The sequence below is a fragment of the Pristiophorus japonicus genome, chromosome 13, assembly GCF_044704955.1.
Source record: "Pristiophorus japonicus isolate sPriJap1 chromosome 13, sPriJap1.hap1, whole genome shotgun sequence".
NCBI classification, from domain to species: Eukaryota; Metazoa; Chordata; class Chondrichthyes; family Pristiophoridae; genus Pristiophorus; species Pristiophorus japonicus.
In genome coordinates, this window is record NC_091989.1 from 179,269,613 (window position 1) to 179,284,706 (window position 15,094).

The 15,094-nt window shown below is 47.3% G+C and overlaps 1 protein-coding gene across 1 annotated transcript in view; it reads right to left on the reverse strand.

The window, feature by feature from the left end:
- The window catches only part of hprt1l (hypoxanthine phosphoribosyltransferase 1, like), a 62,865-nt gene that overhangs the window by 19,715 nt on the left and 28,056 nt on the right, over positions 1-15,094 (reverse strand). Inside the window, exons 3-7 of the mRNA XM_070898287.1 lie at positions 14,660-14,843; positions 11,898-11,963; positions 11,022-11,039; positions 8,746-8,828; positions 5,116-5,162 (exon numbers count right to left, since the gene is read on the reverse strand). Of these exons, the coding sequence (XP_070754388.1) occupies positions 5,116-5,162; positions 8,746-8,828; positions 11,022-11,039; positions 11,898-11,963; positions 14,660-14,843 (398 nt within the window). The remainder of the gene's footprint in view (positions 1-5,115; positions 5,163-8,745; positions 8,829-11,021; positions 11,040-11,897; positions 11,964-14,659; positions 14,844-15,094) is intronic.

Below are 15,094 nucleotides of genomic sequence, written 5' to 3' on the forward strand. Positions count from 1 at the left end.
TCATGCTTGACAAATCTTCTGGAATTTTTTGAGGATGTTTCCAATAAAGTGGACAAAGGAGTACCAGTTGATGTGGTATATTTGGACTTTCAGAAGGCTTTCGACAAGGTCCCACACAAGAGATTAATGTGCAAAGTTAAAGCACATGGGATTGGGGGTAGTGTGCTGACATGGATTGAGAACTGGTTGTCAGACAGGAAGCAAAGAGTAGGAGTAAATGGGGACTTTTCAGAATGGCAGGCAGTGACTAGTGGGGTACCGCAAGGTTCTGTGCTGGGGCCCCAGCTGTTTACACTGTACATTAATGATTTAGACGAGGGGATTAAATGTAGTATCTCCAAATTTGCGGATGACACTAAGTTGGGTGGCAGTGTGAGCTGCGAGGAGGATGCTATGACGCTGCAGAGCGACTTGGATAGGTTAGGTGAGTGGGCAAATGCATGGCAGATGAAGTATAATGTGGATAAATGTGAGGTTATCCACTTTGGTGGTAAAAACAGAGAGACAGACTATTATCTGAATGGTGACAGATTAGGAAAAGGGCAGGTGCAAAGAGACCTGGGTGTCATGGTACATCAGTCATTGAAGGTTGGCATGCAGGTACAGCAGGCGGTTAAGAAAGCAAATGGCATGTTGGCCTTCATAGCGAGGGGATGTGAGTACAGGGGCAGGGAGGTGTTGCTACAATTGTACAGGGCCTTGGTGAGGCCACACCTGGAGTATTGTGTACAGTTTTGGTCTCCTAACCTGAGGAAGGACATTCTTGCTATTGAGGGAGTGCAGCGAAGGTTCACCAGACTGATTCCCGGGATGGCGGGACTGACCTATCAAGAAAGACTGGATCAACTGGGCTTGTATTCACTGGAGTTCAGAAGAATGAGAGGGGACCTCATCGAAACGTTTAAAATTCTGACGGGGTTAGACAGGTTAGATGCAGGAAGAATGTTCCCAATGTTGGGGAAGTCCAGAACCAGGGGACACAGTCAAAGGATAAGGGGGATGCCATTTAGGACCGAGATGAGGAGGAATTTCTTCACCCAGAGAGTGGTGAACCTGTGGAATTCTCTACCACAGAAAGTTGTTGAGGCCAATTCACTAAATATATTCAAAAGGAGTTAGATGAAGTCCTTACTACTAGGGGAATCAAGGGGTATGGTGAGAAAGCAGGAATGGGGTACTGAAGTTGCATGTTCAGCCATGAACTCATTGAATGGCCTACTCCTGCACCTATTTTCTATGTTTCTATGTTTCTATAAGAAGATCAAAACGACGTACAGTACTCCGGTCTCACCAAAGCCCTGCACAATTGTTGCAAGACTTTCTTACTTTTGTACTCTAACTTAATGTACTGTATTAAAGGCCTACTTGCCATTTGCCTTCCTAATTGCTTGCTGTACCTGTATGCTAATTCTGCGTTTTCTGCACGAGGACACCTAAATCTATCTGAACTCCAACTTTTAATAGTTTCTCACTTTTTTAAAAAATTCTGTTTTCCTACTAACATGAATAACCTCCAATTTCCCCATATTATACTGCATCTGCCACCTTATTGCCCACTCACTTAACCTGTCCACAATCCTTTGCAGGCTCGTTGTGTGCTCTCACAGCCTTGATGGGACTTCCTTCAATTCAGCAGATTGGAAAACTGCACATGTAACACCCCTATTTAAAAAAAGCAGACAAAAAGCAGGAAACTATAGACCAGTTAGCCTAACATCTGTGGTTGGGAAAATGCTGGAGTCCATTATTAAAGAAGCAGTAGCAAGACATTTGGAAGAGCAAAATTCGGTCAGGCAGAGTCAGCATGGATTTATGAAGGGGAAGACATGTTTGACAAATTTGCTGGAATTCTTTGAGGATGTAACGAAGAGGGTGGATAAAGGGGAACCAGTGCATGTGGTGTATTTGGACTTCCAGAAGGAATTTGACAAGGTGCCACATAAAAGGTTACTGCACAAAATTAAAGTTCATGGGGTTGGGGGTAATATATTAGCATGGATAGAGGATTGGCTAACGAACAGAAAACAGAGAGTCGGGATAATTGGTTCATTCTCAGGTTGGCAACCAGTAACCAGTGGGGTGCTGCAGGGATCAGTGCTGGGACCCCAACTATTTACAATCTATATTAATGACTTGGAAGAAGGGACCAAGGGTAACGCAGCCAAGTTTGCTGATGATACAAAGATGGGAGGAAAAGCAAAGTGTGAGGAGGACACAAAAATCTACAAAAGGACATAGACAGGCTAAGGGAGTGGGCAAAAATTTTGGCAGATGGAGTAAATGTTGGAAAGTGTGAGGTCATGCACTTTGGCAGAAAAAAAATCAAAGAGTAAGTTATTATTTAAATGGAGAAAGATTGCAAAGTGCTGCAGCACAGCGGGTTCTGGAGGTACTTGTGCATGAACCACAAAAGATTAGTATGCAAATAAAGCAAGTGATCAGGAAGGCCAATGGAATCTTGGTCTTTACTGCAAAAGGGATGGAGTATAAAAGCAGGGAAGTCTTGCTACAGTTGTACAGGGTATTGGTGAAGCCACACCTGGAATACTGCGTGCAGTTTTGGCTTCCATATTTACAAAAGGATATACTTGCTTTGGACGCAGTTCAGAGAAGGTTCACTAGGTTGATACCGAGGATGAGGGGGTTGACTTATGAGGAAAGGTTGAGTAGGTTGGGCCTCTACTCGTTGGAATTCAGAAGAATGAGAGGTGATCTTATCGAAACGGATAAGGTTATGAGGGGGCTTGACAAGGTGGATGCAGAGAGGATGTTTCCACTGATGGGGGAGACTAGAACTAGAGGGCATGATCTTAGAATAAGGGGCCGCCCATTTAAAACTGAGATGAGAAGAAATTTCTTCTGAGGGTTGTGGATCTGTGGAATTTGCTGCCTCAGAGAGCTGTGGAAGCTGGGACATTGAATAAATTTAAGACAGCAATAGACAGTTTCTTAAACAATATGGGGAGTGGGCAGGGAAGTGGAGCTGAGTCCATGATCAGATCAGCCATGATCGTGTTGAATGGTGGAGCAGGCTCGACGGGCCAAATGGCCTACTCCTGCTCCTATTTCTTATGTTATTATGTTCAATTGAACAGTCAGTCCATTTGATCTCAGTATGTTTACCCTACCACCTTCCATTACAGCATCCAACTGCTTGGTAAATCTATCCAAAGTCTTCACCTGACCAACCCTTTCATAAAATCATACAGCACAGATGGAGGCCATTCGGCCAATCATGCTTGTGCCAGCTCTTTGAAAGAGCCATCCAATTAGTCCAACTCCCCATTTCTCTTTCTCCACAGCCCTGCAAATGTTTCCATTTCAAGTATACAGGTTGAGCGTCCGAAATCCAGAGTTCTGAAATTCAGAATGTTCCGGAATCCGGACACCGGGCTGATCCGTGGCGGGGTCATCTGAAAACCGAAAAATGTTGCGAAATCCGGGCTCCCCCACCTTGGTCCCCTGCCTCGGCCACCCGACCTCTCCCCCGGCCCCGACCCCACCTCAGACCACGACCTCCGCCCAACCTCTCTCCCCCCGCCACCGCCCCCCCCCTTTACCTTGGCCGTCCGACATCCCCCTCCCCTGACCGATCCCCCGCCTGCCCTCCCCTCCCTACATCAGCCCAGGCAAAGACACTCAAAAATCCAGAAATACCCGGAATCCAGAACGGCATCGGTCCCTTGGTTTCCAGATTTCGGCCGTCCCTCTCGAAGGTCACGAGTGAATCTGTTTCTACCCCCCTTTCAGTCATTCCAGATGATAACAACTCACTGCATAAAATAAATTCTCATCTTTCCTTTCAGATGGCCGAATTTGTAGGCAGCAAACTGTTGACACCCCTTCCAAATTCCAGATCACCAGGGGAAAGCTTTCTCCGCTGACCATCTTCAGTTCCCAAAATGCATTCTTCAAATTCCCTCCCTCCACAGTTGACAGATGACTCCCGGAGTGAAGCAGCAGCAACAACAACTTGCATTTATATAGCGCCATTAATGTAGCAAAACACCCCAAGGCGTTTCACAGGAACGTTATTGTGCAACAATTGACGGTGAGCCAAAGGAGACATTAGGACAGCTGATCAAAAGCGTAGTCACTGTGGTAGGTTTTAAGGAGGGTCTTAAAGCAGGAAGAGAGAGGCAAGAGGTTTGGGCGGGAATTCTGGAGCTTAGGCCTTAGGCAGCTGAAGGCACGGCTGCCAATGGTAAGCGTCAAGTTCACGCTGCAACCCGGATCAGTAGGCATGTCTGGCTATTTCTGGTCCCCATGGATGCTCTCCAGCCACTGAGGAAAGTGCACTGTGACTAGTTAAGGAGGTTAGTACTTGTGATTTTAAAACAAACTGCATATGCATTTTTTCCAGTAGCAGTTAGATGCAGGAAGAATGTTCCCGATGTTGGGGAAGTCCAGAACCAGGGGTCAAAGTTTAAGGATAAGGGGGAAGCCATTTAGGAATGAGATGAGGAGAAACTTCTTCACTCAGAATTGTGAGCATGTGGAATTCTCTGCCACAGAAAGTTGTTGACGTCAGTTCTTGGATATATTCAAAAGGGAGCTAGATATGGCCATTATGGCTAAAGGGATCAAGGGGTATGGAGAGAAAGCAGGAAAGGGGTACTGAGGTTGAATGATCAGCCATGATCTTATTGAATGGTGGTGCAGGCTCGAAGGGCCGAATGGCCTACTCCTGCACCCATTTTCTATGTTTCTACCTCTTCGTCCGTCCTAAAATCTCCTTATATGGCTCGGTGTCAAAATTGTCTTTGATAATGTTCCTGTGAAGCAGCTTGGGACATTTTGCCACAGTAAAGGTGCTATATAAATGCAAGTTGTTGTTTTTGAATGCTCTACTCTGTCTTGAGTAGAATGAAAGAGCGAGAGGTCATAGGGGTTTCACGGGCCATAGTTTGCACATCACTGCTCTAAAACCCATTGAGGCAAAAACGCCTTTCTCTAGCTAGTCATCCCAGCAACAGGCCAAGTTAGATATGTGGCTGGTCACGCCCACCCACTGGGTGTAACTGAAGACACCTAGTTAGTTCAGCTAATGAAGTAGAGCAGGACACGAGAGATCTTTCTCGGAAATCATTTAAATGAATGGATTGTGGTACTCACAGTCTGGTCTATATCCTGAACTCCGAGGGCTCCTTTTCAACAGTAAGCTGTGAATAATTAAAAAAAAACAAAGCCATTTAACTCCGGAAGTTGCATGCAACTTAAATCATTTACTGCACAAGTGCAGTGGAACACCTTTGGCGGCGGTGGGGGGGGGGGCGAAGTGGAAATTGGCAGAATATCCAAGGTTGCTGCATTTAAATACGATGGAATAGTGCAACATGGGTTGGATCCTATGAGCATTGCAAGCCTTGTCAGTTTGACTCATATGGCAGCACGTACACGTAAGTCAGGTGGTTGGTGAGTTCAAGTCCCACTCCAGAGACTTTAGGGGGACGAAATTGCGCCTTTCTATAAGGCCTCTGGCCGCCTGAAAGCCGCGGCCACGGGTCGGTGCGGACTGGCCGCCATTTTGAAAATTGCCCTTCCTCAGGTTTGTCGCGGTGTCGGGGACCGCGCTGCCCTTTCTCCCCGCTGCGGCCCCTTACCAACCGGCGGGAACCTCTTCCCGGAACTGTTCCGTGGGTGCTTGTGCTGTCGGCACACTCTCTGTGGCTTGGTGGTGCGGCCGCCCTTAAAGGGGAGGTGGCGCTGCCGGTGACGCCGTTATTTTTTTTTTGCCGGCCGACTGCAAGGTCGGCCCGACAATTATGGCCGCGGATTTGACTGGCCCGGCAACAGGTAGCCTTGCGCACCCCCTCTTGGGTGGCAGGCCGCTGGCATGGCCAAAACCCCCCCTGGTGGTCCAGGGTGTGCCACTGAAGTGGCTGCAGAGTTCGCAGTGGCCCTCCCCTTTAATTGAAGGACAGGGACATTGTGACGCGTCACCGAAGTGGTGAGGTCCACTGGTCAGGGCAGCAGACTCACTGTAAGGGTACTTTCGCCCCGCAGCTGCAACAACTTCCACCCCGAGTCCAGAAACATTTCTGAGATGTGAAATTCTCTGATTTCTCCGCCCCATGGACTGGGGCAGAGAAAATCTTTCAAAAACGGTAGACGCGCCCCGTTTTGGGGTGGGGCTCAATTTCGGCCCCCGAGCACTTAATCCGAGCTGACACTTCAGTGTAACGCTGAGGGAGTGCTGCACTGTCGGAGGTGTCACCTTTCAGTTTAGATGTCAAACCGAGGTAAAAGAAAAAAAAGACTTGCATTTATATAGCGCCTTCCATGGCGTCCCAAAGCACTTTACATCCAATGAAGTACTTTTGAAGTGTAATTTACGCACAGCAAGCTCCCACAAGCAGTAACGCAATAATGACGAGATAATCTGTTTTCGTGATTATAATTGAGGGTTAAGTATTGGCCAGGACAACAGGGAGCACTCCCCTGCGATTCTTCAAATACCGTGGGATATCTCACGACCACCTGAGAGAGCAGAACACCTCCGACAGTGCAGGACTCACTCAGCACTGCACTGGGAGTGTCAGCCTAGATTTTTGTGCTCAAATCTCTGGAGTGGGACTTGAACCCACAGCCTTCTGACTCAGAGTCGAGAGTGCTGCCCACTGAGCCATGGCTGAGATCCATAATGTAGAGCAGGGCGATCTCCCGATGTCCGAGCAACATTCCTCCTTGTACCGGCTTAACTGGTCCCTCGCTGCCATGTGCGAATCTGCTGGCCATAGCCGGAGGGCCTCAGTGAAATAAATCCTCCTGGACTCCCGTCCGGCACTCAGCCAGACTCAATCCCTGGCCGACAGGAGGGGAATTTGACCGCAGGAGGCCGCAGGGTTTGAGACTCCCTTAACATCGAGAAGAGGGCTCGAGTTACTTCTTCACGATGTGTGGGGGATGATGGCCACCCTCGCTCCCCCACCACCGCCGAGAGGAAATGTGGCTCCACAAATTTTTGTGAAAATTCCAAATGATTAAACAAACAAGCCGGATGTGCTATATTAGACCGGGACCCAGGAGAGGCGTGAGTTTGGGGCGCAGAAGAGGCGAAGGCCCAGGGGCAGCACGGGCCAGCCCACACTGTGTGCGCGCTGGGTCCGTGCAGCAGAGCTGGTCTCCAGTCATCTTGGATAATCCTTGCCACTGGACCAAGACCGAGCTCTGTCGAGCCCGTGCGATGGCTGGTGTGCGACGGCCACCACACGTTAAAAAAATCCACGCACAGGCATCTTCCACCCTTCAGGATGTAGTTCAGGATCTGGAATATTAGGTCCTTCATTGGAACACCTGTGAACTCATCCCTTTTTGGCGTGGAAGCAAGTCATCCTCGCTTCGAGGGACTTGTAAAGTCCTGTCCCTGCAGTACAGATTTACACGAGGCACATACTGAAGTCAAGGTCAACTCAGGACCTACACCTTTATTACACAGCTCTCGAATCCCACACTTGCCCGAGACCTGTGCTTATATACCTGTCTGGGACAGGTATCCAGTGTCTCCTGCAAGTGCACCCCTGGTGGTAAGGTAAGCTTGTGGTTACAGGTCATCTCTGGTTACAGTCATGTATAGCATGGTAAAATACAGTTACCGTATATACTCGCGTATCCTACGATCTCACGTATCATGCGACCCCTAAATTTTCGTCCCCAAAACATGATTTTATCATATGTCTCATGTATCATGCGAGTCACTTTTTTGAGATACCAGATGACACTAGGCTAGGCTTTCAAACAAGTTTAACAAGTACCCAACACGTAACAAGTACCCTAACACATATCAACGATCGAATACAGACCTTAACAACCGAATCATGAAACATCGAGTGGATTCTGTTGTGAAAGCTGTTCGCGAATCGAACACCGATATAGCAATCATTCCAGCTGGCTTGACTAGCGTTGTTCAGCCACTTGACGTATCCATTAATAAGCCATTTAAAGACAATATAAGAAAGAAATGGAATGACTGGATGATGGAAGGAGAGAAATCATTTACGAAGGAAGGGAATATGAAGGCTCCGGATTTGCCTCTACTGTGTTTGCGGGTAAAAGAAGCATGGGCTGAGATAGATGGAGATTTGATTGTTAAAGCCTCTAATAATGCAGCAAACTTCAGAGGGAGTTGTGGGTGGCGATCTCTAGACCACAGCAAAGATACAGTACAAGTGACAATAGAGGCTGCAATCCAGCCCAGGAGATACCTGCCGAGATTCAGCGTGGATACGGTCTGCTTAACAGCCTAACAGCCTAATCTTGGCCAGCACTTCACACCCGCAAATTTTGTATCTCGCGTATCATGCTACCCCCCAAATTTAGGTTACAATTTAGGTCTTCAAAAGTCGCATGATATGCGAGTATATACGGTATGTACAGTAGTGTGAGATACATGACAGGACTGTCTATGATGATGAATAGCTGGAAAGTCAGACACACGTCAGTAATGTTATGTTACCGGCATGGACACAATGGGACATATGGTCTCCTTCTATACTGTAATTTACAGAACTCAGAGATAAATCTCATGGTTTAACAGCCCAGTGGAGAGCTTCGCACATCGTCAATTCAGGAGGTCAGCATGTGCGGTTTTTCAGTCTATAAACCTAAAACAGATGACAAACCGTGCGGGGCGCACGTTGAGCAAGCAGACTCTGCACCGGAATCCCCGAGGTTCGCTCCCGTTGCCCGAAAGCGCTGCGTCAGGTGAGCCAAGTGGCAGACCACAGCAGGTGAAGCGTGCCCTACCTTGCTACTTTGACCATTTGGGGCTTGTAGTTCTCCAGGAGTGCAAGTAGTTTCTTCATTGTTCTGCCAGTTTCTACAATGTCCTGGAGAGGGAAACAACGCAAGGCACCGACTTATTACCAAGCTCTCGATTTCAATGAGTGGGAGGTTTGGGGGCGGAAGAAGCACATAAAATTTCATTCTAGAAGACCAGCATTATCAGCCAGCTCAATCATTCCTACCCCACAATAAACAGCCCCCTTCCACATTAATCATCATCATCATAGGCAGTCCCTCGAAATCAAGGAAGACTTGCTTCCACTCTAAAACTGAGTTCTCAGGGGACTGTACAGTCCAATACGGGAATTACAGTCTCTGTCACAGGTGGGACAGACAGTGGTTGAAGGAAAGGGTGGGTGGGGAGTCTGGTTTGCCGCACACTCCTTCCGCTGCAAGCTCTCGCGACGAGACTCGAGGTGCTCAGCGCCCTCCCGGATGCTCTTTCCCCACTTAGGGCGGTCTTTGGCCAGGGACTCCCAGGTGTCGGTGGGGATGTTGCACTTTATCAAGGAGGCTTTGAAGGTGTCCTCGAAACATTTCCTCTGCCCACCTGGGGAACGCCTGCAGTATGTCGTTGTCAGTCTTGGCTCAGTGATAGCACTTTCACCCCTAAGTTAGAATGTCTTAATCTCCTGTTTTGTCTCTCTAGTCAGCTTAACTCCAATATCAGCTTTTGCTCAAACTGACCATCACTGCCCCCCCAATCCAAGAGCAGAAACACCAACCTACCTTAGCTGTGACCCACGCTGAGTCCGAATTAGACACAACAGCAACGAGCATGAAATCTCTAGAATGCTAAACCCTATTAGCTATTAAAACACAATTTGGACTAGAAATTCACCAGCCTGTCGTTAATTGATAAACAACGTCATTTTTGTGAAGAAATAAGAAAGATTTTGTCATTTTTTTTTTTTTTTTAAAAGGGGGAAAGTTTGGCCAAAAAATACCCGTCGTTAAAAAATGGTGTAGCTGGAGGAATCATGTCTAATACCGCCGTCCTCTCTAACTTTACAGCGAGGACGATATCGGCAAAAAATACAGGGGAGAAAACAAAAAAAATTGCAAAAATCAAAAAATTAAAAAATGAGGAAACATTCACAAAAGCCTTAAGAAATGAATCACTGAAAAAAAATGTTTTTTTTTTTTTAAAAACTTCAACTTCCCGTTTTTGTCGGTCTTCTTACTTATCGACGTTTCTTCGGCTGCGACGCCTGATCATTCCATGCATTGTTTATTGACTCGAGCAAATGTTCGCCAAATGGCCAAATTTAGGCGTTACTATTTATAAGGTAAGGCGATCCAGAAAATGGCGATATTTTGAAAACGCCTTTCTTAAACTTTGGGGAAGTTTATGCACTTTATTTTAAGAACAAAAAACCAGCTTTAACGTGAAAAAAACCGGGTTAAAACGTGCATTAGGCTGGCTAATTTCTAGCCCTTTGGGTTAGGATGATGAATCATGAACAAAACCAAACTCTAATCCTTTTTTTAATATATAAATGTTGGAAACCGGGGGCAGAAATGCATCACATCTGGGATGTCATTATGCGCATTGCGTGTTGCACATGCCATGAGTCATGCATGACACATGCATTAGGCACACTGATAGGTACGCCAGACATACAACAACAATGCATTCATATAGAGCTTTTAAAAGTAGTAAAACATCCCAAGGCGCTTCACAGGAGCGTCATCGACAACATTTGCCATTGAGCCACATAAGGAGATATTAGGACAGGTGACCAAAAAAGCTTGGTCAAAGAGGTAGGTTTTAAGGAGAGCCTTAAAGGAGGTGAGAGAGGGAGAGCGGCGGAAAACATTAGCAAGGGAATTCCAGAGCTTGGGGCCCTGGCAGCTGACGGCACAGTCGCCAATGGTGGAGCGCTGAAAATCGGGGATGAATCCCGGAGGGTTGAAGGGTTTGAAAGAGATTTCAGAGATCGTGAGGGGCGAGGCCATGGAGGGATTTGAAAACAAGGATTAGAATTTAAAAATTGATAATTCATACAAGTGTTGTATATAATATTTCCAATAAAACCAGGAAACCTACAAAAAAAAAATAATAAAAATGGGGTACTGAAGTTGCATGTTCAGCCATGAACTCATTGAATGGCGGTGCAGGCTAGAAGGGCCGAATGGCCTACTCCTGCACCTATTTTCTATGTTTCTATGTTTCTATATTAAGAGTTTTAAACCATACCGCACACATTAGGAAAATCAGAATATAAATGACTTACTTCAACTATTAGGACGTTCTACAACATCACGTGGCAGCAGATGAGGAGAAAAAAGATTAAAACAATTTTATTTTCATCGACTTTGTATTAAATAATCAGTAATTACCTTGAATATTTTGAGACGATAGTGATAAGTGAGCTAACAAATATATCAGTTCTGTTAGAAGTATGATGGTGTCAACCAGTGGCTCAGTGGGTAGCACTCTCGTCTCTGAGTCAGAAGGTTGTGGGTTCAAGTCCCAATCCAGAAGACTTGAGCACACAAGCCGAGGCCGGCACTCGAGTGCAGTACTGAGGGAGTCTCGGATGGGACGTCAAACTCAGGCCCCATCTGCCCTCGCAAATGAATGTAAATGCTCCCACTGCACTATTTCAAAGAAGAGCAGAGGAGTTCTCCCCGGTGTCCTGGGCAATAGTTATCCTTCAACCAACATCACTAAAACAGATTATCTGGTCATTATCACATTGCTGTTTGTGGGAGCTTGCTTAAGCATTCTGCACAAGACCAGAGCCAGAGTTTGAGCATGCAGGAGGGTGATGTCAGGCTGGAGAATTTAGCAGAAATAGGGTGGGCCAGGCCACGGAGGAATCAGCAATTTAATGGACTGCGGGACAGGGACACTATGCAGGGCAGTGAGGATGGGCGAGCAGGATTTAGTGGGAGACATGATGCTTTAGGGAGTGCATGCACCAAAAAGTCATTGGGGAACTCCCTGTATAAGCTGAATGATACCCAGCAGAATCAAATAGACATACAAAACTTGTTTTATTTTTATGTTGTATTATGGCTATTCCAGTCCTCCCAGCCTGCACACACTCAATGCACTGAAGCTTTTGGTTAAACCATTCTAGCACCAATGCTGGTATTATACCAACCTTTCCAGCCAACATAAAGAGGTCATCTCCTCCAATAACTTTCACCTCCTCCACAGTCTGATCATTCTGTATAAAACAAAGAGAAGGAGAGGTAGCTATTTTTACAGCAATGTCAACATAAGAAGTAGGAAGACGAGTAGACCATACTGCCTTCGAGCCTGCTCCACCATTCAATGAGATCATGGCTGATCTTCTACCTGAACTCCACATTCCTGCCCAATCCCCATATCCCTTTATTCCCCTGGAGTCCACAAATCTATCTATCTCAGCCGTGAATATACTCAACGACTGAGCATCCACAGCCCTATGGGGTAGAGAATTCCAAAGACTCATCACTCTCTGAGTGAAGAATTTCTCCTCATCTCAGTCTTAAACGACTCACCCCTTATCCTGAGACCATGCCCCCTCGTTCCAGACTCTCCAGCCAGGGGAAACAAGCTCTCAGCATCTACCCTGTTCATCCCCCTCAGAATTTTGTGTGTTTCAATGACATCAGCTCTCTATGGGCCCAACTTTGGCCTTGCATCAATTTCTTTTGGAGTAAGTTGTTTTTTCTGGCATAAGTTAAAAAATGCTATTTTCCCCCAAAAGTTTGCTCCAGAGTAAGTCAGTTAGGTAGGATTTTTTTTTTAGGTCAGCTTTTTTTTTTCAAAAGGAGGCGTTCCCAGACACGTATGCCAGTTTTGGGCATTTATGCCATTTTAGCCAGCAAAAAACTTACTCCAAATTGACTTAGGTCAGCATATGTGGCCAGCTCTGAAAAATCTTGCGGGAAGTGAAGAAAAAGTAGCGCACATTCGGCAGACATTAGGACAGGGATAGGGGAAGGGAGGGAACTGGGGAGGACCTCAACAACCAAGCACCAAACATTGCAAGGAAAAGCTCAAACAATTAAAATACTAATAAAAATGAAGTAAATCCTACCAGAAAAATGCGAGCTGCTGGCTCCGATGTCATGGGGGGGAGGGGGGAGGGAGGGGGCTAGCCAGAAAGAGAGAGAGAGAGCGAGCGAGAGTGAGAAAGAGGGATATATGCTGGTATACAAAACACTCTTTCTCTCCCACCCCTCTCCCCTCCCCCAAAAAAACTCTCCTCTTCCCCACCCCAATCAAAACTCTCAAGCACACACAACCATTAAATAAAAAATAAAACCGAAGTCCTACCTCGCCCGGGAACTCAGCAGGCCGGCCGGTGTGGGAGGCCACTCGGCCAGGGATAGAGTGCGGTGAGATCGGGCATCCCTTCAGCCTGGGATAGGGGCTGCGAGCATCAGGTCCTGCTCACAGCCCGCAGGATGCGCTGGGAGAGCAGGTGCATGCGCGCAGCCCTTACTGAGCATGTGCGCAGGTGCCAGCAGTGCTTTGTGTGCTGACCTGTTGCTCCGCGCCCCCCACCCCCCGCCTTCAGCCTCTACGCCACGCAACGACTCCGGAGACTCCGAAAAGCGGCCAGGATGGGGCCCTTTTTTTCCGGCACCCTTTCCAGCGCGCAAAGTCAGCGCGCTTCAGGTCAGTGTGCCAAAAAAACAACTTGGGCAATGTTGGACCCATTCTTCTAAACTCCAGAGCGGTTAGGCCCAATCTACTCAATCTACTCAATCTCTTCTCATAGGTTAACCTTCTCATCCCAGGAATCAGTCGAGTGAACTTTCGTTGCACCGCCTCCAAGACCTTCCTCAAATAAGGAGACCAAAATATATACATAAAACTATAACTTTGTAACAGATGGAAGGTCAGCGCCAGAAATTACTGAAGCATTCATGAGGATATCGCCAGGAATCAACTCAGTTCTCATTTAAAAGTCATTCTTGAAAAAATGCAACATCCCCACCGACACCTGGGAATCCCGGGCCCAAGACCGCCCAAAGTGGAGGAGAAGCATCCGGGAAGACGCCGGACACCTCGAGTCTCTTCGCCGGGAGCACGCGGAAGCCAAGCGCAAATAGCGGAAGGAGCGCACGACAACCCAAGCACCCCACCCACCGGCCCCACCTGTGACAGACTGTAGATCCCGCATTGGACTCTGCAGTCACCTGAGAACTCATTCTTTGTGTGGGAGCAAGTCATCCCTGACTCCGAGGGACTACCTAAGAGAGAGATTCCTAGCTAAGGCAACTAGCCCTTCACGGACTTTCCTGTATTTTGTTTGCAGTGTAATTTTAGTATTTACTGAATTGTTGTGCTTCACATTTCTATATTTCATATTTGTGACTATAGGCTGTGAATTCCACTGGTTTGTGTTTAATAATCACTATTGTGAAGAGAGGTTAGTGAGAGACTATATTAAGACCGGTGAACTGAAAGTGGGGCATTTATTAATCCTCTGGTGTGCTCCAGGTTCCCCCATGCCAACCTGCTTCCCTCCCCGCGATCCGACCCCCACCCACGATTTCATTGAGAGTCCCCGGTCCCCTCCTTCCTGTCATCATCAACCACCCCCCCGACCTCCCATCTCTCCTCCCGTTCTCTCTCCGACCTCTCGCCATCACCCCTGACCCACCAAACCACGTTGTGCCAACACCCCTTCCCCCCACTACCGCACCCTCCGCCCCACGCAGTCGCTGAGCAGCAGGAAACCTACCCTTTCCTGGGGCTGCGGCCTGTGCTACGGCATTCCCCTCCCGACAGGGAGCCCCAAGCCTCTCAATCAGGCTGGCTTCCCGGTGGGAATCCTGTTGGAAAATAAATCGCACAGCGCTCGGAGAAACCCGGTCCCCCCCAGGAGCGCCAACATGAGGCGAATTCTTCCTCCAAAATACTTACACAGTAACTCTTCAACCTGATGAAGTCGATGGTCATTGGGAGTGACTCATCCTGGTTCCTATTCAGAGCCTTGATGTAGTCTAAAAGGTCAGCAAAGAACTTGTAACCTCCCTTCAGCACACAGAGGACTACAATGTGATCACCTCCCATATCCTTCATTATATCCCTGGCCAAGCGCTCTGTCCTGAGAAAAAAAGAAAAAATAGTGTATGATCATATAGTACACAGCATAGAACCATAGAATGGGACAGCACATCCTGTGCCGGCTCTTTGAACGAGCTCTCCAATTACTCCCACACCCCCGCTCTTTCCCCATAGCTCTGTAATTTTTTTCTCCTTCAAGTATTTATCCAATTTCCTTTTGAGAGTTACTATTGAATCTGTAAGAACCACCCTTTCAGACAACACATTATGGTACTCCTGAAACACCAGGTC